The 22,544-nt window shown below is 38.9% G+C and overlaps 1 protein-coding gene and 1 long non-coding RNA gene across 4 annotated transcripts in view; one reads left to right on the top strand and one right to left on the bottom strand.

Moving 5' to 3' along the window:
• The window catches only part of LOC139625063 (uncharacterized), a 28,304-nt gene extending 15,352 nt beyond the window's left edge, over positions 1 to 12,952 (top strand). The window contains exon 3 of the long non-coding RNA XR_011691830.1: positions 12,828 to 12,952. This is a non-coding gene — a long non-coding RNA (uncharacterized lncRNA). The remainder of the gene's footprint in view (positions 1 to 12,827) is intronic.
• phex (phosphate regulating endopeptidase homolog, X-linked) lies at positions 243 to 19,248 on the bottom strand. Of its 3 annotated transcripts, XM_071484655.1 has the most exons (23): positions 19,179 to 19,237; positions 18,823 to 19,040; positions 15,331 to 15,387; positions 15,021 to 15,182; positions 14,762 to 14,845; positions 13,827 to 14,053; positions 12,902 to 12,970; positions 12,173 to 12,289; positions 11,882 to 11,965; positions 10,906 to 11,048; positions 10,682 to 10,775; positions 9,266 to 9,394; positions 8,014 to 8,115; positions 6,513 to 6,590; positions 6,139 to 6,242; positions 5,549 to 5,607; positions 5,146 to 5,200; positions 4,689 to 4,756; positions 4,126 to 4,256; positions 3,907 to 3,972; positions 3,642 to 3,746; positions 3,047 to 3,123; positions 243 to 2,962 (listed from the first exon to the last, which is right to left on the bottom strand). In XM_071484655.1, exons 2-23 carry the CDS (start codon positions 18,944 to 18,946, stop codon positions 2,860 to 2,862), a joined length of 2,238 nt encoding a protein of 745 aa, XP_071340756.1. In that variant the 5' UTR covers positions 18,947 to 19,040; positions 19,179 to 19,237; the 3' UTR covers positions 243 to 2,859. The 3 variants fall into 3 exon arrangements, with proteins under 3 accessions (XP_071340756.1, XP_071340755.1, XP_071340757.1); XM_071484654.1 differs by having other exon boundaries at positions 18,823 to 19,248; XM_071484656.1 differs by lacking the exons at positions 18,823 to 19,040; positions 19,179 to 19,237 and adding an exon at positions 18,483 to 18,739.
• Between the last annotated feature and the right edge of the window lie 3,296 nt (positions 19,249 to 22,544).

A 22,544-nucleotide genomic window follows, 5' to 3' on the forward strand; every position in this document is an offset into this window, starting at 1 on the left:
TGAATGAAATATATATGGTGTGTGTGTGTTTGTTTGTAACAGCAGGTCTGAAAGACAATCAATAAATGGACATGCTTTCAGGTGCAATCCTAATCCCTCTTTATGCCGTTAGTCCACCTCCATCCATCAGCACCGTCCATCCAACGTCTGCCACCTCGTCTCACTTCTCTCACACACATACACATGTTCATCCTCACCTTATCAATCACAGGAAAGTTGCAGATGAAGATGAAGGAACAGCATAATGTCTCAGAGTTTTATTAGAATGTGACATTAAGAAGCACAACCAAAACACAGAAACACAGTGACCCACGATCACAACGTACAGATACAAATAGGTACTAAAACAATGGCAGTTATAATTCATCCCATTGTGTTCAAAAAGGTATAACAAGAAAAACACTTCCAGATAATAAAATGTAAATAAAGAACCTACATTTTTATAATATACAGTGGTTCTCATATTACAGTATTGGCTAATTGGAGTGACGGTATTTTGCTGATCAATTGATCAATCAATTGGCGGATTGATTTTTAATCAATTTTTTAATCACCACAAATCTTTTCAATCATTTATTAAAGTCATTTATCAAGGAGAAATGCTATTTTCAGCATGTTCAGTGACATTTGAAGACATAATAAGGGGAATCAGGATGTGCATTTCTCAATATTTCTTCACATTTATAGATTAAATAGATTTTTAGATCTTTTAGATCAAGATTTTAGACTAAAAGACTATTTGTACAACAGACAACAGATTAACGATAAAAATAAGATGGACATGAAACATAAGTAGGAACCTCAAAGATAGTGTTAAAATAATACTAGATATGATTTTTTTTTTTCCTTTTTTTTTGGATATTAAAACTTTCCTCTTAATTTTATTGAATACAGATTTATCTATCAAAACAGCTGATCGGTTCAGTATACTAGCTCATAACTGCTAACAACTAACACGTTTCATATAGGTTTTAAAATTTGAAGTGAAGATGAGGTTAAGACTTCAACAAGAGGTTGCAAGGAAACATCTGAATCAAAACAGCAAGCCACCGTGCATAGCTACCAAACTTGGCAAGCTAGCTGCCAATCCTTTGTCAATGTGGATATGACTTTGTTTAACTGATATATGCATATAATTGTGTTTCAGATCTAGTGGTAAGCTTACTCATGCAGTTTACAGTGAGATATAAATACCCATTGTGCAAGCAAAAGGATACTATTTGGCCACATAAGCTCACATCACCGGTGTTATGTTTTGTCTTTTGAGGTATATTGTGTTATTTTTGTGAAATGTAATGCAAAATCTTTCCAGTTAGCTTTATTACCAAAGAGCATTTTATCTAGTTTTGGGTCAGACATGTCGACCATATTACCTCTTTTACTCTTCAGTCTAATTGGGCACTATGTTAGCAAGCTAACTTTAGTTTTGTCAGGTAAGCTAGCTAGTTCTGCTAGCTACGCAACAGTTACACCTTGCACTTACTGGGTGTAAACAGACGTAAGACCTAATTTGTTTGGTGCAGCCCATTTTAATTAAGAGATACTGATACCTTCACTTAGTAAACACAATAACAAGGCTAAGTTTTAATTTACCAACAGTTTGCACAACCATTTTCTGTAGGACAGCAGTTCAGCAGTGTCCAAGACAAAATGAAACACAAATCAAAAAGCAGAATTAAAAAAGTAAGTCAATTAAATATGGAAAAACAATGGCAATAATCATTTGAATACATAAAACTAAACCTGAATCCAAACAATATTTCAGAAGATAAATCATTGTCATTTTCTGACTAACTTGCTGAATCTGGCTTGTGAAATAGTATTTTCCCAGTATTTCAGCAACATCAAACACGACAAGAAGCTGATGTGTGAGTGCACCTCTGCAGTGCATCTGAGTGCCAGGGACAGAAAGACAAATGGAGAGAGCACAGCTTGTCGTTTGAGTGCTTGTGTTACTGTGAGTTCATTTGCCTCGGGCTGAACAGCAGCAGCATGAATATAAATGGCTGACACAAGAAGACTGAGACCACACAAACACACACAAGAAATAGAAAGCATACCCCACCCCACAAGTCTGAAAAAACATACCAGCAGATTGATGTCATTTTACTTGTTGAACAGCTTTGCAACTACGTAACTATAACACAGGCTTTCACAATTATGTCAAGAAAAACAAGGAGAAATAAAAGAAAAAAAAGGTCAAAACACATGTAACTTGTTTTTGTATTGTTTTTTGCTTTTTGGCTCATATTAATGCTCAAACATGAGTTAATCTTTGGCTGGGGATTCATTACACAGCTGCTGATGAATATAGGCAGATGTTGACCTGATATATTTCTGCTTCCCACAGTTACTGTAACATCGGAAATATATGTTCTTGTAAAAAAATACAAAGTTCTAGTTATTGTACCTTTAATATATAAATTATTTATTCCAATAAGATCTCCAGCTTTATCTAGTCACACTTACAGTGCATATATTGTACGTCTGTTGTTGTAAAAAGTTTTTACAAAACCAGCTTATTTCTAATATTTTTATAATTCATAAACTATGGTCCTTGATAAATGGTTTCACTCATAATTTATGCAATAACTGCAACATATGCAGTAAATGTATCTGTAAAAAAACACTACAACTTTGTTGTAGTAACAATATACTGTACAATATCCAATTAAAAATGGCCTTCATCCGGAACATGTCTATGAGTTAAGGTTCATATTATTTCTGAGAACAACTCTTCTTCATTTTTTCATTGCTCCCACATCATGTAAACTATGTTGGCTCTGGTGTTATCAGCCTTGTCAAGAGGCGCCCTGCTGACAGCTCTGGCCAAGTTCACGGTCAAGCTTGGGTCAAAGGTCACCACACCCGACAGGACTGTGCCCCTCGGTTCATAACTGACGACACAGGACAGCTGAACACTTTCCGAAACTCTTCGTAGTTACTCATTGCTCCGACAACTCTGCAGGGCAACAACGACAGTAAAGGTCAGGTTGTAGGGGCTGTGTGTGTCTGTGTGTGTGTGTGTGTCAGTGTGTGTACACACCTGTATTTTGGTGGACTGTGGGCTCCACTCTGGATCTGGTCCCTGGCTGCTTCTGGTCTGTATGAGTTACATCTCACCTGCAGAGTACAAACTCATATGAAGCATGCTGGGAGTATGTCATCAGTGAAAACACCACAAATGGACCATAAACATCAGAACTTGCTGGTTGGGGGTCGTCATTGAGGGACCATAAGACTAAAATAATTAGCAGAGGTTAGCAGCAGCTTGTGCAGATACATATACACTATGTATAAACTGCCTAATAAATAAAAACTGTGCTGCAGCACCACTCAGACTATCAGCTTGAACTAATTTGAGGTTTTAACAGTTCAAGACCCAAATGGAGCATTATTAGCTAATAATAGCCCCTGACTTTAACCATCCTCCAACCTCCATCTATTAGCTTAACCACAACTGGACTACTTAAAATTTTTACTTAAACTTAACCAGTTCAAGACCGACACCTCCGCCACCCACTACGAATGAAACATCATTAAGTTACCTGCTCAGGAGAAACGCCACTGTGTTCAGAAATGTGTGAGAAGCATTGGCACTGACAGCATGGCAGAAACAGTGTGTGTATGTGCGTTCTCACATGTGCATAGCTCAGGAAGAACAGTTGGTTGTTGTTCAGTCCGACTCCAGGCAACAGAGGCTCCTCCACACCACCTCTGCTCTCATCCACCCACCGTCTGTATGCCTACACACAAACAGGAAAAAAAACAGAGTAAAGGCTTCCTCACCTGGACGACATTTGGAGTGGTGAAATACAGATGCAACAGATAAACTCAGAAAAAAATTTAAGATGTGGTAGACACAGATAATCCAAGCGAGTGATAGTGTAAGAAAACAGACCATACCCTGAACGCTTCTCTTATTCCTCCATTGTCTGCTATGTTTTCTGCTAAAGTCCTCTTACCCCGCACCTGCAGAATAAAAACATCCACGATTCACAATTCAATTTACAAAAGATATGAAAAGAAAATGATTTATTAATTAATGGATGTTTTAGGGGGGATTTTAATCTGATTCTACTGTTGCAGTTGTAAATAGTGTAGATTCAAACCCTTGTTTCTTACATTCAGGCCTGCCTCCTCCCAGAGGTATCCGTTATACTGGTCGATCATACACTGGGTCTTCTCATTGAACGCTGTCACAGACGAGTTGCTCCACCACTGGTCAAGGTTTCCGTTCTTGTCGTACTTACGACCTGTTCAGAGAAAGCAGCGCACAAACAAATCCCATAACCGAGTGGAGAGAAATATCTGTACCACTTTCTGATAAGGCACCATTTATAAAGTGTTTATAAGTTGAAATTAATGGCTTTACTAATGGTTAATTAATCATTCACTTTGCATTATTGATCAGTTATGAATAGCGCTGAAATGATTCGATTAATTGACTTCTTCATAAAAGACAAATGAAGAAGAGCTTCCACAACCTGGCAACCCAAGAGTTGCCCTTATTAATGGCTAGAACTAGTCTGTGAAGCATTAGTAAATGATTTTTTAAATCCGTAAATAAAGTCATTAATTACATCCTATGAGCCACTTATGAGCAGTGCCTTATCAGAAAGTGGTACCAAACTGTCTTCCATTAATTTGGAAGTTTTCTGAGGTCATTATTAGAGACCAGTATTTACCATTGTTGTCAAAGCCGTGTGTTAACTCATGTCCCACTATCACCCCGATGGCACCATAACTTAAAGATCTGGAACCAGACACAGTTTGAAAAGGTCACACGTGAAACAGCTGTGAATCATTTTAGTACCTTCACATTCTGAATATTCCAAATTTGATTTCTCTTTAATAATAAACTGAAATGTCAAGGACTATAGATGTATAATATTTACTAATGAATTTGAAACATTCATATAATGCACTGCTCTAAAACTGATTTCACAAAACTTATGAAACCTGTGGAGAATGAGGCATGTAATAATGCGGTTTGTCCACATCACTGCTGTTCTGCGATGTGATTTTCTTTTAGGAGGTCCAAGTCAGGAAAAACCTGTATTTATTTCAGAGCTCCACACTGCTCCTAAGTACAGCAAGTCTTTGGTCTGTTAACAGAGCGTATCACATTGTTTTTAATCTCACCTTGGGTACGCTCTGCCCCAGAAGAAGGGTTTTTGGAGCTCTCCAGCAGGAAATCCTGAACAAGAGGATGAAAGCAGTTTTTGTTTGTGTCTGTAGTTCTGCCCAGAGGGGATTAACTCACTGGAGAATTTTCAATTGCTTTTTTTTTTTTTTTATTTCTGCCTGTAATTTGTTATTAATAAGTGTGATTTTTTAAGGAAGCAACTTCTATAAATAAAGAGATTGATATTGCTTATTTTACAAAGAATGTCTGCTTGTTCGATGAGTTTGTTCTTAAAGGAAATTTCCAATTATTTCACAGACTGAAATACTTACTCAGCCATTTTTGGGGAATATAAATCCCAAGAAAATGTTATCTGTCTGGACAGAACTTCAGAATAATTAAACTAAAGTGAAGTCTTACTGATTTGATTCGTAGAAGAACTGTAGAAGGCGTTGACAGTCGTTGGGTTTGTAAACCACCTGAAACACACAGACACACACATTACGGCATGTCAGTGTGGGAAAAAAATACACACATTAAGTTGACACAATGTGGGTTTCCATCCAAATTCTAACTGAATTTCTTGAAAATCTGCAAAAGAAAAAATACGAATGAATGTGTTTCCATCCACTGCTGTTATGTGATTATTGGAAGTTGGTTTGTCAAGATAAACAGCTGGAGGCACTAATTATCCAGTCAGACGCCATTAAACCACTGCAGAAGAAGAGGGCACAGTAGGATGACATAATTTAAAAGAGCCCTAGTCTCAATTGGACATTTAAATCACATGCTCATGTACGTCATGATTCATTAGCTAAGTCTGTGCTTTTATTGATACCACAACCTTTCCACCTCAGTCAAGCCTAAAAGCTTTTCTGTGATGTTTCATGTTTTCAGGTTTGTTTGTTTTTTTTGTTTTTTTGTCTATTTCATTTTTAATGTGTTAATTGAAAACATGCGTTAAAAGCAGCTGGATGGGAACCCACCTACAGATTAGTCCCGCTACTCACTCCGTACGTGGCACGCTCTTTCGAAGCCAGGCGATGTCAGTTTGAGCGATCAACTTCAGCGTCTGCATCACGTTACCGTAGTAATCCGCCTCATCGAAGTTTAGCTAGAACACAAACGCAACCATGAACTGTGAAGTTCTGCAATTTTCAGAAAGAGGCCTCAAACCTAAACTAAAGTGTGCAAATATTTTATCAGGGTGAGAATTTTTGCTAGTGCTGTTATTTTGCATCTATTGTTGCATCTTAGACAAACTGAACCACCTGAGGTCACAGTAACCAAGGAAAAACCATGCTATGAAGAGAGTAAAATAACAAAACAACAAAAGTGTTTATATTGTATGTCATTCTATGGTTTAAATCAGTGCCAAACAAACCTCCTTTAGATCCTCATTGAGGTAGGTGTCATTCAGAATAAACTCGGGGTAGCCAACCTTCGCCAGGACTGCATGAGCCTTGAGAGACAGCAACAGCAGAGTGAACTTTTAGGACAGTTTGAAGACACTTTTACTTGAGCAGATACATCAGACATTTATTCAGAGTGACCGACAGTGAGTACAAAGATAGAGCAAGATTAAATTCTATTCAGCCTTAAGAAAAATGTTCCTGAGTCCTTACAGTGACTTTGTATGGTATTAAACTCAAACCAGACAATAAAACACTGATGTAGTCCTTGCTGAACTGTGCAAGTCAAATACATCACAAAAACTCAAGGCAGAGTTGTTTTTATTGTAACAAAGTTGGTGCATGATGAGTAGTTTGGTTCAAGGAGAGAAGACCTCCATTAAAACAAACAGAACATTTGTTCAGAAATGCCAGCAATGGATCTGCACCTGTAATTATTCTCATTCTCTATAAAAACAGCAGAAAACTGTGAAAAAACATCTTGTTTTGCTTTGCTTTATCCAACCAACAGTCTCCAAACGTCAAAGATATTCAATTAACTGCAATGCAAAGCGGGAAAAAGCAACAAATTGTCACATTTGAGAAGCTGGAACCAGAGACATGCTCAAAAATGGAATTCAAGAACTTATCAATTAATAAATTATTTGCTGATCAGCTAAACGATTGATTGATCTAATAATTACTGTAGCTCTAGTGAGGACACAAGATAAAATTAGATGGAGCAAAATCCATTGAGAATATTTTGGTTTAAAGCTGCACTAATCAAAATTTTTATGTTAAGAAGTAATCACAGGACTATGTGTAATGTGAAAGGGGTCGCTTGTAGCAACAAACCCACCCCCCCACCCATTATTACCCAAATCGCTAGCATCTTTCAGCTCATTGTTCTGGTTTCATTTATTCTTTGATTGTCTTGCTGATCAGTTCTAACACATTTCTCTACACAGTGTCATTGGACCCACAATCCAGGCAAGAGAAGAGAGAAGTTAGCACCTCCACCTTTTCTTTGCATTACTTAAATAAGTAAATAATCACTGAGAAATCTTTTTATTTCCAGTTAATATTCTCTTAAAAAAGAATTGAGCTTCACACAAACAAGCAAAGCACAGAGCAGTGTGTTAAATATATTATTGGTTTAGTTATTAACTTTCTTTTATAACCTCTATTTCCATTTCTTTCTTTTCTCATATACACAGTCAGGTCCAAAAGTCTGAGACCAGTTTTTGGAACCTACTGTTATATGTATATATGTATATGTACAGTCAAAGGTGAGGATAGGTTATCATATAGCTGCTGCCAGGTTTTTTAATCGGTGGAAAACCAAAACATAGCTGCCCCCAAGTGGTAAAGGAATACTTAATGCAAATTTTTCTTTTTCTTTTTTTTTTTTTTAAATGGAGAAAATAAGTTAGAGAACTATTTCTTGAAGGCAGTTGGTTTTGTAAAGTGTAAAAAACTGTCAGTCTTTCTTGCCTTCTCCACAGCTCTCTTCTTCGTTGGTTGATCCATCCAGCCATTCTCTTTCTCCAGCATGTCGATGAACGCCCAGCGAATGCCCTCAATCAGCTCCTCCATCTGGGACACACACAGTGACACACAAATACATCAGAATCAGAATCAGAATCTAAATACTTTATTGATCCCCTGGGGAACATTAAGTTATGTTAGAGTTGCTCCCTCATGAATGGAAATGTAACAACAAAGAATAGAGAATAAGAAATAAGATTAAAAAGATAAAATATAAACATAAAATGTAAAAAATATGTCTTATACTATGATATATAAATAAAAAACAGAAATATGTGGAGAAATATGTTAGGATATGTGCCATTACTACTGAAAGGTGATAGTTAAAATATACAATATAAATATAAATGCAACAATATGTGTTGTAATTGCATTTGTCAGAACAGCAGTAGAATAATTGCACAGAGAATAAAAGTATTGCACTCGTTTGTACAGTCATGTCAGAACATAAGTGTAAATAAATTATGAATACAATATGGAGTAACATCTGTTGACCGGGGTGAAATAAGTCTAAGGGCCAGTCTGTTGACTCGGAGCGTCTGACCCCCTGAGGGAAAAGTTGAAAAGTTTGATGACCACAGACAGGAATGACTTCCTGTGGCGCTCTGTGGTGCATTGTGGTGGAATTAGTCTTTGATTGAATGCACCACTGTTCTTGGCCAGCACACTGTGGAGTGGGTGGGAGGCGTGTGGTATGGTAAACTGTGATCACTTCCAGGAAACACTCTCTGTGAGAGGACACAGTTTGAGTTTTAGACTGAGACTGAGGAGATTTTCAGAAAGGGTGGACATTTTGGTCGGTCCTCACTTTGGGACAGACCTTCAAAGGGTTTGGTTTTAGGGTTCAGGTTAGAATCTGGTTTAGGTTACGGTCGGGGGAAGGGTTGTGCCTTTAGCTGTGATGGTTAAGGTTGGAGTGAAGGGTTAAGGAATGTGTTATGTCATTGAGGGTCCTCACAAAGATAGAAGAACAACAGTAGCGTTTACACAAAATGAAAGTGCTCAGTGTCATTGCCACATAAACACACACACACGCGCACTGACGCAGATGACACAACATTGAACAACATCATCTGCTGACACACACACAAAACACACTGCATGCACACATCTCACACATACGCTCATTAAACACTTGACCCAAGATTTTATACATGATGTCATGTCGGGAACACACACATACAAAACATACACGCACCATATGTTTCTTGTCCTCCTGGAAGTGTGTGTTGACAAAAAGGCGCCCAGCGGCATAAACAAGCGAGTTCTCCACATAGTTCACACACTTATCCCAGCGTGGGGTCAGAGACGTGGTTCCCGTGGTGACCTGGAGGGGGAGCGAGAGATGCAAGGTGAATTTCCAGCTTTCATTATTCAGGCACAGTTTCTCCACTTTGGCTGATTTTGGACATGATCCTCATATTTTAAAAAAATATTAAATTCAAATGAATTGTTTGAAACACTTCATAATTATTTGGATGCTATAAAATGAATTTGAAGCTCTGTCCATTGTCTTAAAAATGGAATATCATCGTTTTCAAAATCACATAACTTTCACAGCTGAATTTTTTGATGTGAATTTTGGGACCTGACAATGGGATTTGATAAATGTTATTAAGTTTTAAAATTGAAATCTCTACATATGTTGCTCAGACTGTGTATTTATTCACTAAAGTATTAATTGATGTCTCCTAGACCTGGTTTGTTCTTATACATTTACTTGTCTTTGACCTAATATTTCAAATACAAATACTTCAAAATGGTCTTTATTAAATTTTTTTGTAACTGTGAACTATGTGTAACATTGGGTTTTAAAGGTGCAACTGTTCATAGACTTTTACTTATTTATTATTTATTATACAACACGGTGTACAAAAGAAATGAAGGAGCTACTTACAACTCCAAAATATAAAAAAACTGGTGAAATAATGATAAAATAATAATAATACATTTTATTTATAGGCGCCTTTCAAGTCACTCAAGGACACCTTACAACACAGTAAAAGATGAAATGCATGTACAAGGCATAAAATACAACAATACAATATAAATTAGAGTAAATATAAATATCTCATGTTAAGTGTTCTTATGTTAAAAAATAAATAAGCTCTGCTTCCAAGTGCAACCAAACTCCTTCAGGCTGTTAAACGGCGTCAGAGTTGCATGAAGGCACAGGTCAAGAGATTTCAGGGAACGGTTACAGAACATCACAAGTTCAGATTTATAGTTTGTTAAACAAACTCTGAAATCAGGATTAACTAAAGGTGAATCATGCATTGCTGAAGCAAGACATGTGATTACCCAAAGTCTCAACAGCCAGTTTTTTTCTGTTTATAGTAAAAGCCTCATGGTATAAAACTGTTTAACATCCAAACACTTCTCCAACAGCTACAGAGCCTGTTTATGCAAAATGTCAACTTTTATGTGAAATAAGAAAAACAGCCATGTTTTAAGTTTCTTTAAGGTTCATTTTTAAATAATTTACTGGGTTTTTTTTGAGGGTTCATTTGTCTCTCATCCCATAAAGCAGCATTTAATTCTGAAGTTTATATAAAGACTTATGTAAATGACCAAAGAAGGACATAGATTTTGGAAACCTGCTTTCTGTACATACCCGAGCATAGTCGAGGTATCTGTAGAGGAAACGACGACTCAGAGTGGTGATCCTGGAGAAAACCGTCCTCCATTGTATGTAGTTTGCTACAGTCCTGAAGAAAGAGGTAGAGAGAGAAAGGACAATTAATGAAAGCTTACATGTTATCTTATTGTATGTTATAATACACCTATAAGCCCCAGTGTGTGTTTATCTGTCTGTGTGTTAGCTGCTTGTGTGTATACCTGGGATCTGTGGCGTTAATCAGCTTGAAAAGGTCCTTGAAGTACTGCGGGGCCCGGACGATGACTGGCTCGGAGGAGGGGATGGTCCGAGCCGGGTCGCTTTGAGACTCCACCACAGCTTTCACAAAACCCAGCCAGTCAAACTGCAGACACAGGCACAAGGAGACATATAACGGTCTCTTACGTAACATACAGGCATAAAAGAAAAATAAAAAGCAACTTTGCCAGTTATTTTGAAATTTCTTTAAACATTTATTTTCTTGAGAAAAAAAATGTTCATAATTATTTGGGATCCAAATCATTATCTAATACTTTTGTGCACTTGTCATCTTAATACCAAAAACGATTACAATAATCGCTTGCTATGCTTCGTATCTATCAAATCAAATGTAGATTGATCATATCGTTGACTATTTTGTGATATGTGCATACAAATGTTACGTAATATATGATCCATATCAGTTCAATGTGTAATTTATTTCCAATCCTGCATTGTCAGTCACTTGTAGATTCACTTGTGTGTATCACTGACATCCAGTCATGTGGCAAAATTGGCCCACCATTTTGGTCCAGACTGAAAAAATTCAACAACCATTGGACGGATTCTCTTAAAGTTCCTAACAGACATTTATAGTTGTCAGAGGATGATGTCTGTGGCCTTCACTAAGCCCCTGAATTTTTCTCTAGAACCACTATAAGGTAGATATTTGTCTGGAGTGATGTACAAGTACTACACATACTATATATGATTTGAAATTCTTTCATTCCAAATTTTTATTCTCAGTGTAGAAAAGCTTCTCAAACAGTATCAAAACCACTTGAGATTGATCAGTCTTTTGTAGTTAAAAAGGTCCATATCAGATCGATATATCATTTATTTTCAAATCTGTGCTGGCAGTCACCAGGTGGTATGGTTTTGGGAAAAAGGGAAGATATTTTATTTTTTGTTGTTGTTTGTGTTAAGTATTCAAAGTACCTGTGGTATGGAGCGCTGCAGGCGAGAGAGTGTGTATCTGTTGTACATGTTCTCACTGGTGCGGTTTTCATAGGGAATCAGGATCTGCAGACACAAAGAGCAATGTTTCACTGACACGAAATTTATGCAGAGAATAACCTCCCTTTATACTGTTGGTGAAGTTGATGAATCAATTTCATATTTCATGGTTAATAACGTCGGGGGTTTTAATTAGCTCCGGAGCCATGGAGGCCTATCAGATCATCTCCATACATTAAGTGAGATTATATTTATCTGACATGACGTCTTTACATGAGCCAGTTTGGTCTCGAAGGCAAGAGCCTTTTCCATCTGGGTCAGTGCTGCTTTCTCTGGAGCGCCCAGCATGACGGCTGTGTCCACCATCAAACTGAGCAAGGCCGCACGGTACTAAAGAGAGAGAGAGAGGCGGGCAGACAAAGGCAAAAAGACAAATGTCATTTATTCTTTCATCGCTGTGAGCGACTGTCACTACCACTACTGAACATCAGACATCAAGGGCTTTCATCTACACTCAGATACTCTTGTACTCCTGTATCAGTATGTGTCATTTAACAGTGCTTATGTTCTTTGTATATCTGTATATCTTTTGTACCTAATGTAGACCCTTGCATGTACAATATGTGGGTAAAGTATGTTCTGTACAGAGGAGGGAACAACACTGATAGGAACAGTGTGCTAATAGCAAGATAGTGAGAGTTTTCCCAGTTGAGAAAACCTAGTCACTGCGTACTGCTTTGCATTGCTATTAGTGGAGCAATTGAATTGGCTCCCTCTTCTGAAATTAATTTTTTGCCAGCTGACTGTCTAGCATTTGAAAATGTTGAGTCTGGGAAGAAGCTCTTGCTCTGATATAAAAACCCAACATTAACCACTCATATTTCAAGTGGCTGACACTCTTTTCTGCTACGATTTATCACCCGAGCAGGAAGGAAATAGCTGCTGCAGGAAGGGGAGTTTTTAGATGACAGGTAAGTGGAGAAAGATGAAGCAGAAACTCACCGCCTGTGCAGAGGAAGTGTTGGTGATGTAGTCTTCCCTGGAGGGCAGAGACAAGGACGCCTGGTCGAGCTGCATAAGGACAGAGAGCACAGGTTAGCCTCTGCTGCTTTTTGGGCTTGTTTATTTTGTAACATTTGAAAAATGTTACTGAGCAAGCTGCAGAATTCGTACATGTCCATGCTAGTTATTCTGCATTCAAACATACAAAAAGCATCACAGGAAACAAATGTTCACATACTGCTGATACTGCTTGTACTGCAGCCTACAGCTAGTTAGCTTATTTTAGCATACAGACTGGAAAGGGAAAAGAGCTAGCCTAAGGTAACAAATCCCTCACCAGCACTAGTAAAGCTCAGTAGTTAACACATTTGTTGAATCCATACGTAAACAGAAGTGTAAAAATGACAGCTTGTGTTTTACTGAGGGGGGTAAGTGTAATTCCCAAATGTCAAACTATCCCCTTTGGAGATGCAATGGTCACTCCATTAATCAATTAGTCAAAGGGCAGAAAATTTATCAGCAACTACTTGGATAAAAGATTAATTATTTATTAATTGATTACTCGTTGAAGTCTTGTGCAAAAATCCCCAAAATTTGATGGTTCTAGCTTCTCCAATTTGAAGATTTGATACTTTTATCAGTATTATATCAGAATAAACTGTGTGAGTTTGTGACTGTTGGTCGAACAAAAAAAAAAAAAAAAAAAGCTATTTGAAGACATCCCTTTGGGCTCTGGTAAATTATATTGGTTTTACATATTAACAAGTAGTTGATTGCTTGAGAAAATGGTCGGTTAATTAAGCGATACTCAAAGTATTAATTAGTTGCAGCCCTACTCCTTTAAAAACCTTAAATTTCAACTCTAAATATGAAAAGCATTTATCCATGCATAAAGAATAATTAACGTGCACTGTGGATGTCTCACCTTGATGATGTAGCGGGAGGAGTTTTTGTCATCAGGGGAGACATACAGGCGAATGAGGACGCTCTTACTGTGCTGGTTCCTCATCTCTGCCAGAGTCTTGAGGAGGCTCCACTGAGCTGCTGACCACTGGTACTCCCCACCGAGCCCGTCCCCAACAACAGGCCACCGAAACTCTGGCTGTCTAAGTGTTTTCAGCATCGGTTTGGTGTCCACCTTCTCCAGCACAGCTTTATAAACAGACACACAAAAATTTAGAGACAGGAATCAAGATCAGCTTTTGTTTTTAAATTCTACATTACGCTATTGATTTTATATTGTTGAAGTTTATATTGTTATTTTACTACCTTTGTGATCATAGTGCTGTTTCCCTTTTTTCCCCATGTGTATCTTATTGCTTTTGATGCTGCAGTGACCTAGATCTGTCATGGGGATCAATAAAAGCTCTTCTTATCCTGCTGTCAGTGTGTGTTTGTGTTTGTCTTGACTTAGAGTATCTTTGTGAGGACCTGTTGTAGACATGGAAAGTGGGGACATTTTAGGATTATGAAGAAATTTTGGCCAGTCCTGAATACTTCAACAAGCCATTTGAGGGTTAAGGTTACAACTAGGTTTAGATGAAGGTTAGGTTGAATTTAGGGGTCAGGTTAGGGGCTAGGGAAGGTATTATGAAAACAACAGTCCCCACAAGTGCTGTACAAAGTTCTGTATACTGTGTATTACTGTTTGTATGACTTCAAATTTGGGTCCAATAATGTGGCCATGCAGTCACATTATAGGGACTCACATCCCATTTGGGGTTAACGTAAGGGTAAGAGTTGAGGGTAAGCATGTAGTGGTTATGGTCAAAGTTAAGGCAAGTCTCCAGGGAATGAATGTACATCAATGCGATGTCCCCCTAAGTGACTAAACCAGGTTCAGGTGTGTGTTAGACTCACCCTCGTTTATACAGGAGCGGTACAGGATCTTAGCCTTGGTCACTGCCTCCAGTTCATCAGGATTTGATGGAGCTTCCAGTAACTCTGACAAGAAACAACAGTTTGGGTCGTGACTAACAGTTCTAATAATGATCTTAAAAAAACAAAACTCTACTAAACTATGAAAACATTGTCAAGACTTTCAAAAGAAGTGTACATCTACCTTCATCTAGGTTGATGAACTCAGACATTGATGGGAAATTAATGGGTAAAAGCGCACCTTTGAGTTGGATGTCGACGTGCTGTCGCAGCCAGGGGTAGATGCCATATGAGGAGGAGTCTTCAGGGATAGGGTTCTCCTTCAGCCAACCTCCACAGGAAAAACTATAGAAGTCCTCACAGGGGTCAACAGACCGATCCATTTTACTTAAAATAGACCCCGCTACAGTAGGAAAGAGAAGAAAATTGGTCCCAATAATAAGCTTTGAAAACTAGATACTTCAGTCACAACTGAAATACCTCATGCTTAATCAGTTACCGTACAAACAATGGTGGACGCTCAGAGCAAACTGTTTTCCACCACTCCTCACCTGCTTCAATGCACTCTGGGGTCAGACAGAACTCCTCCTGACTGGATTTTTGAGAGACTGAGGGAGAAGAAAAGAAATGAGTATGAAGGGCGACAACTGAAATGTAAAAATCACCCTGTGACTCAGACAGTAGTGTTATTTTGTAGAAAACATTGGTTGCATTCATGTCTATATATACTGCCCCAAACCACATAAATGAATGCTTCTGCTTCTCAACCGAGGAAACTTTATGTGTAGGTTGACAAAACACGTCACCCCGGAGAAGTTGGCCAAGGTGCATCAGTCATTAACAGAAAAATATGTTTCCTTCTCATTCAGCTCATTCATTGATCTGATGGTAATTCAACACACTCCAACTACTGATGAGATGTGGCTGGGGTAGGGATGAATCTACCAGTTATTTTCATCATAATCGTCATCATCATTGTGGCAATTATTCTCTTGATAGATTATGGCTGTCTCTATAAAATGTCAGTAAAAAATGTGAAAAATGCTGAGCTCAAGGTGTTGTATTCAAATTGCAAGAAAAGCAGAAAATTTCACATTTGAGAAGCTGAAACCAGGTCATACTCTGCATTTTTGCTTGAAAAGTGACTCAGTTTATTAACAGATTATCAAAATAATTAGCAGATCAATTCTCCATTGATTGTCTTATTGTTTTAGCTCTAGTTGAAAGCTCAGGAAAAAGCTTGTAAGTGACCCTTTTGTGTTGCGATTCTTTTATCAAAACAATGTGATTGTGTTCGCATGTAAAATGCAAAATAGAGAAAGACTAAACATTCTTGAGAAAGTTCAAAAGAAAGAAACATCAACAACCAGAAGGGCACTCACAGACCGCAGACCTCCACCAAAACCATTGCCAAACAACATACACCAGACTTCAAAGAAAAAAATTCAAATTCATAGTAAATTATCTTGATCTGGCCCAAAATGAAATGGGTTCTTCCCTGGCCCACGCCCCATCCCTCCACCAAGTTGGGTGCAAATTGGTTTTGCAAATCAGGATTACTTTTAGCAAAATCCAGCTGACAAATAAACAGACAGCGGGGAAAACACAACCTCCTCGGTGGTGGTAATAAAGTATGACTACATGATCCGTGTGTGTGAAATTAGCTGTAACTCCTTGCACCAAAGCAAACGTGAAATGCTACTTTTATTTTCATATTGTGTTCTTTAACACAGGCTGCATTTTTTTCACTTTATTATTGTAATACAAGCTATCAATGAATGAAGCATTGATGGAAGTGATGAACTGAAAGTATCCACTAATCTTACTTCCATGCAGCTCAAAATGATAGTGGTTATCAGAGGGAGGTGGAGTAAGCGACATCCCCACAATCTACTCATTATCAAAACTGGGACAAATACAGACCAAAGTGCAGTTGATACAGCTGGAGCGCAGTCGGAGTAAACAGATGGTCGATTCATTTTTTAACCTTATGCCTGCCTTCACTGAGGAAAGTCTCAATTTACAACCGAGACATAACGTTTAGCTTTGTGACATCACTCGCCAATAATCTTTACTCATCAAGTCACAAGAAAATATTGAATACTTTCCAAAAAACATATGACATTTTTGAGTTTAACTTAACTGTCAGTTGTAATTCCTTCATATACTTCTAATTAGTGCAATCAGAACACCAGAAATAGACAGAGTAAACCCTCCATTGTTTATGCTACTTGCAGTGTAACCACAGGTTTACTCATTCACTTCCTCTCCCAGAAGGTGAATGAAAGCCAGCCTCTCTAACCTCTTGGCAGAAACCACTGTTATGTGATGTGGCTGGAGGGTGTGCAGAGGCAGCACAAGCCCATGAGGTGAGCTAACAGATTTAGAAACTAAATCCCCATTGTCCACGGATGAGTGGAGCGTTTACGGAGCTGCGCCGCAATGTCTGACCTCTGAAGTTGACCGGTCATGTTGTGTAGTTAGAGCAGCTTGTGAGGGTTGCTTAACTTTGTGCCCACTTATAGCAGAAATGCACAACTCTCACAACTTCAACCCTGCACGAGCTGCTTGTCCTGGAACAACCTGGAACAACGACCCCCTCTGACCGCTCCATCTGACACACACAGGGGTTTAAACACACCCACACACACAGATGTCTGAGGCTCTGGTGTCACTACTAATACCTTCCTCATCTTCATTACTGAGATACCGAACCTAACACACACATGCATGTACACAAACGCACATTCAACACACACACTGTAAAAATGACAGCATAAAAAAATCAAAGCAACCACTTGGCATTAGCATGGCTGGAGCCCATTAGAGTGGAGTTTCATTCGGGTGGGTGTGTGGTACTGCACATATATAGGCACATAACATAATTACCCTGCAATGCCACCACAAGAACGCTGGCTTCCCTCAATAACAAAGAAAAACAATACTTACCCCGCCCGAGACACACTCACGTACCCCTCCCAGCCACGAGTATCTGCGCAACCACGCACTAGTGAAACTACTGAACTACTCAAACTGTCTGCATGAGGACTGTTGGAGAAAACCAACTTACTTCATTACTTGCAAGGAGAGTTAAAAGAGAAGATGAATACCACTCTCACATCTATCAATCTTCTCCTCCAGCTCAACCCCAAAAAATGCTAATTAGTGCATTTCCTAAAACATCAAGTAAGACTCAGCAAATGGGGACAGTTGACACTTTAAGTATCCTGCCATCCTTTTGGAAACAAATAGTTACTTAAAATGGAGAATTTTAAGCCATTTGTTAAAATTCTCTTCAAGTAGGATTAAATATGTAAAATTGTATGTAAATATGTAAAATTTGATTCTCTCTGCACTGTTTCCCTCTGTTTTGTTTTGTCTTTATCCACTGTCTTGTGCTTCTTTTATAGTTAATGTCAAGTTGTTGTTTAAAGCTGCTACACAAATAAACTCTCTGTGCCTAAATTCATCTGGACAAAGTATTGCCACACTTCTTTTGCCTGTTTTTAGCTGCAGTGCAGGAGCAAGCTGCTGGTTTCTCTCTCCCTGTCACATCTATACTCATGTTTCCAAAAGTGCCAGTGTTGTTTAATGTGCACTGCCCCTTCGAAATAAATAAATACACACATACACCCCACCAACCGCTACTCTGCCACACAGTCCCTGCAAATTAATTTCACATTCTGCAGGAAACAATACCCACAAAGTGTCAACACACACATTCCTTCCTCTTCTCCCAGTGTCCAATTTGACTCCCATGGTGCATTTCAGGAGAGTCCGAGGTTCTGCATGTGCACGTGGGCGTGTTTGAAACCTTATATGAACCAAAAATAGTTTGACACAACTTACCCGCGAGCCCTGCATAAAGACCTTTGCTCCCAGCAGTGTGCTTGTGTGTTATTTACAGCCAGCCCGTACTATAATCTGAGGACAGCCTGCGTACTGTACAATACATTTCCATGGAATTCCTTACAAATTATAATGTAGGATGAGAGGAAATGTGTATGTCTGTGTGTGTGTGTGTGTGTGTGGTATGGACTTACCAAGTATGAGCGCAAGCAGCAGAACGGCACAGAGACACACACACATGGCCAGTGCTATCCTGTAGAGACGTGTGTTGCCCCTCTCGGGTTTAACCCCTCCGCCGCCCAAGCGCTCCAGCTCCATGACTTTACTCTATCACACACAGCACACACACACAAAAACACACAGACACACACTCACCCACACACTAAAAAACTAACTCTCAGGTGGGGGAGCTCTGAGGAAAACAGAACAGAAAGCAAAAAAAGTAGAGAAAAATCTGATAAATAAAAAAATAAATAAAAAATCTAATTTATGGACAAAATTATATCCAAAAGGTTAAAGTAACACATTCCTGAATTTAAATAATTCCCACTTTATTCACTTTCCCAGGGCGTCTCTCTTTCTCTGCTGCTATCTGTCTATCTGCAGCTACTCTAACTTCACTCCAGCTCTTCAAACTGTCCCTCCCTCATCACTCCTCCTCTCCCCCATCACTCCTCCTCTCCTCTCTTCCCTCCTTCTAGGAAACAAGGGACCAGGCTTCCCAGTGGTGAGCAGAAATCATTTATTAAAGTCATTGGCTAAAACCAGAACATTATCTGTGTCTGTGTGTGTGTGTGTGTGTGTGTGTCTGGGAGGCATTAGTGGATGCAGACCTTGTTAGTGGCGTAAGCATACGTGTGAAAAGTGTGCGTCTCATCTCATGTTCAGAACAGCAGGGTGCTCTGCTCCAAACATTTATCAGATCAGACAGTCAGTAGACCAGAACAAAATTAGATTCACACACACACACACACACACACAGAGAGAGAGAGAGAGAGAGAGGACACTGATTACAATCGATTAATCTGATGATGATGATGGTGACGTTGCCGCCTGTAGAAACACATCAGTGTTGTTGTCACAGCGCATCAATAGTTTCTGAAGATGATAACACCACAGCTCCTGATTGGTCTTCAACCCCACCCCCTGCCCAATATAGTGAGAGCTCTTTCTGCACGTGCTCATGGGGTTTGGGGTGTCGGCCACAAAGCCCCTATATAGACTTAACTTCCTGTGCAGCTGAAAACACCCATTCATCAAGCAGACACTTTGACCACTGTGCTATTGTTCACCATTTTGACTCACAGTCGTTTGTGTCCTGTTTTATTCTCATTGTTTTGAATCTCAGCTGGGACCCTTAGTTTTCACTGTGGCTCTAGTGATGGCAACAGAGAGCTGGACTGTGGTGGAACAGCTACTTATTGCCGGACTGCACCAAAAATCTGAATAAATGTCTCCGCCAGTAAATACTTTATCAAGTGTAAATCAGTTGCTAGGAAACACGTATGGGGCTGTTCGATGACAAGAGAAATTTTCAGAGGTTCAAAACATATATATCTTTTGTAAGTATGGGTATTTGTTTTATTCACCTTTGCATATATGAATAAATATCCTCTCAACACCTACATCATGGGATTGACTGGGAATGGGGATTCATGGTCCCCAGAGGCTACCTCCTTTTGACTTTGATGATAACATAACTTTTCTTCTGGCACCACCATGAGGTCGACATCTTTGGTTATTGTTGGTTAAATCTCTTCAAGTAGTGAATGGATTGCCATTAACTTTGGTACCAGTGATAGTGGCCAGAGGATGAATTGATCTCTTGACCTTTCGTCTAGTGCCATCCTCAGGTCACAATTTAAGCTAGTACAACATTTTTTATGGCCAAATACATGCAGCTGCAGCTGTACTCGTTTTAGTGGTAATAAGTAAATGTTAGCAAGCTGATACTAAAATAAAAAGGCAAACTTGCTGAAAAATTATACCTGCTGAACATAAAAACGCTAGCATTGTCATTGTGAGCATGTTAGCATATTGCTGTGCATAAGTGGCTGTGGACTCGGCTGTTAACACTGAGTTCACAGAGTCCAATCAAGGGCCCATGGCTTAATATGAACCAGACAGTCAGATCATGCCTCCCTTCACCCCTCTACCCTCCTCCTCTTCATCATCCTCCCATGTCTGTTTAGCCAAACATCCCTCCAGGCTGTCATTAGCACAAGATAAGCAGCAGAAACACATGCAAGGACACACAAGTAATCTTTTCACAAAGACTGGGGAAGGAAAATCAGCCTTCGAAATGCCTTATCTGGACACAAACATATACACATGAGAAAAACGCCAACTCCAGAGTGCAACATGGTCTCATCTTCCCATGTACTCCCCTCATTATTCAATGATAAAGTCTCCAAAAAAGCACCAATTTCAAACCTGCTGACAGAGTTGTCTGCTCATCTTAGCTAAACACACCTCTGTGACTAAGCTGAAGGCCGTTCAGTATTTATATGTCTGTGGGAAACACCCTTTCAAATTACAATGTGTCATCCCTCACGCTCACACACTCAGGAAAACATAATCACCGCACAACTCCTCGCAAAGACTGAAGCAACACTGCCGTCTGAAGCTCCTGCTAAAAGTTTAGTCCGTGTGCTTTTGTTACAGTGTCTGAGGAAGACAATGTGCCAATGTGATGGGAATATGGAGGGTATAACATTAGAAAGGTAGCTCTGCTCTCCTGCAGTCAAAGAAAAACCAAGAGAGGAACAGGTACGTGCATGTGTTGGAGAAGCATTTCTGATACAAGCCAAGCCAAGGAGTAAGAGATGCTAACCTATTAGTGAGCAATATTTTTTTTTAAATGGCACAAGGAAACTAAAAGAGACTATGAAGTCATCACACATTAAAGGAGAAGTTTTGCTAATGCATAGCATTAACAGCTGTTTATTAACCAGTCTATGAAAAACGTTTTGAGTTCAGCATCAAACAGCTTTCCTTTGCTCACCAACAGCTGTCTCCAGTGGTGGGAAGCAACCTGTTTTGTTTTGCTTCTACCCCTATCACTTATTTTTCTTTTTCTGAAGTTACTGTGCTAACCAGCTGGCTCTGGCCCTGCCAGCCCATCTCGTCACTTTCCGATACCGAGTCACTGTAGCATCAAGGCTGCCCTGAAGAAGTAGTGTTGCTAAGAGGACGTATTATAACCTCTTGTATTGTAAACGCAATGATGGCTGAAGCTCTTGGTAACACTGGGAAGTAAACAGACGTTAATGCTAACATAAGCTATGTAGCATTAGCAAACATTTGAAAATAGCTCTTTAACTTTAACTTCATGCCCACGTCTCCCCTCATTTGAGTGGATGTGACCATTAAGAGCTGGATTAGGGATTTTTGACTCTTCTTTAGGCTTCTTTCCTACTTTATACATACAACATACAAGCTCACTGTTGATACTGTACATCTCACACCTACATTCACTGCACTGTATATACTACACTGGGTTTACCCCTGTGTTCAGCAAATAAGCTAACAGGAGGAGTGGTATCTGTTGATGAACACATTATTAAACACTTTAATCTGCTTATCATACATTGTAATGCATTATAAATGATTGATTACGTTTATATAATTTTAATGTAGTCGAGTACAAAATCTCAGTCATTTTCATTCATTTATTTTTCTGAATTTAGGATTAAGCCGTCACTCATGACAACCTCAGGGTGCCTCAGATGATGGAGACATGGGTGTTTAAACATCTATGTCTAGTGTATTTAGATGAACTGAAACTCTACTATTTAATTTGTATTTGAATCTATGGGTATTTTATTTCCATTCTACGTATTTTACTTCATTTTTATCTAATTTTATTCCCTGGTGTTATTCTAGTTTTAGTTCTTATTATTTCTGCATGTTATTC

The sequence above is a fragment of the Trachinotus anak genome, unplaced genomic scaffold (assembly GCF_046630095.1).
Source record: "Trachinotus anak isolate AG129_WGS33_773 ecotype Australia unplaced genomic scaffold, CSIRO_AGI_Tana_v1 ptg000009l, whole genome shotgun sequence".
Taxonomy (NCBI): Eukaryota; Metazoa; Chordata; class Actinopteri; order Carangiformes; family Carangidae; genus Trachinotus; species Trachinotus anak.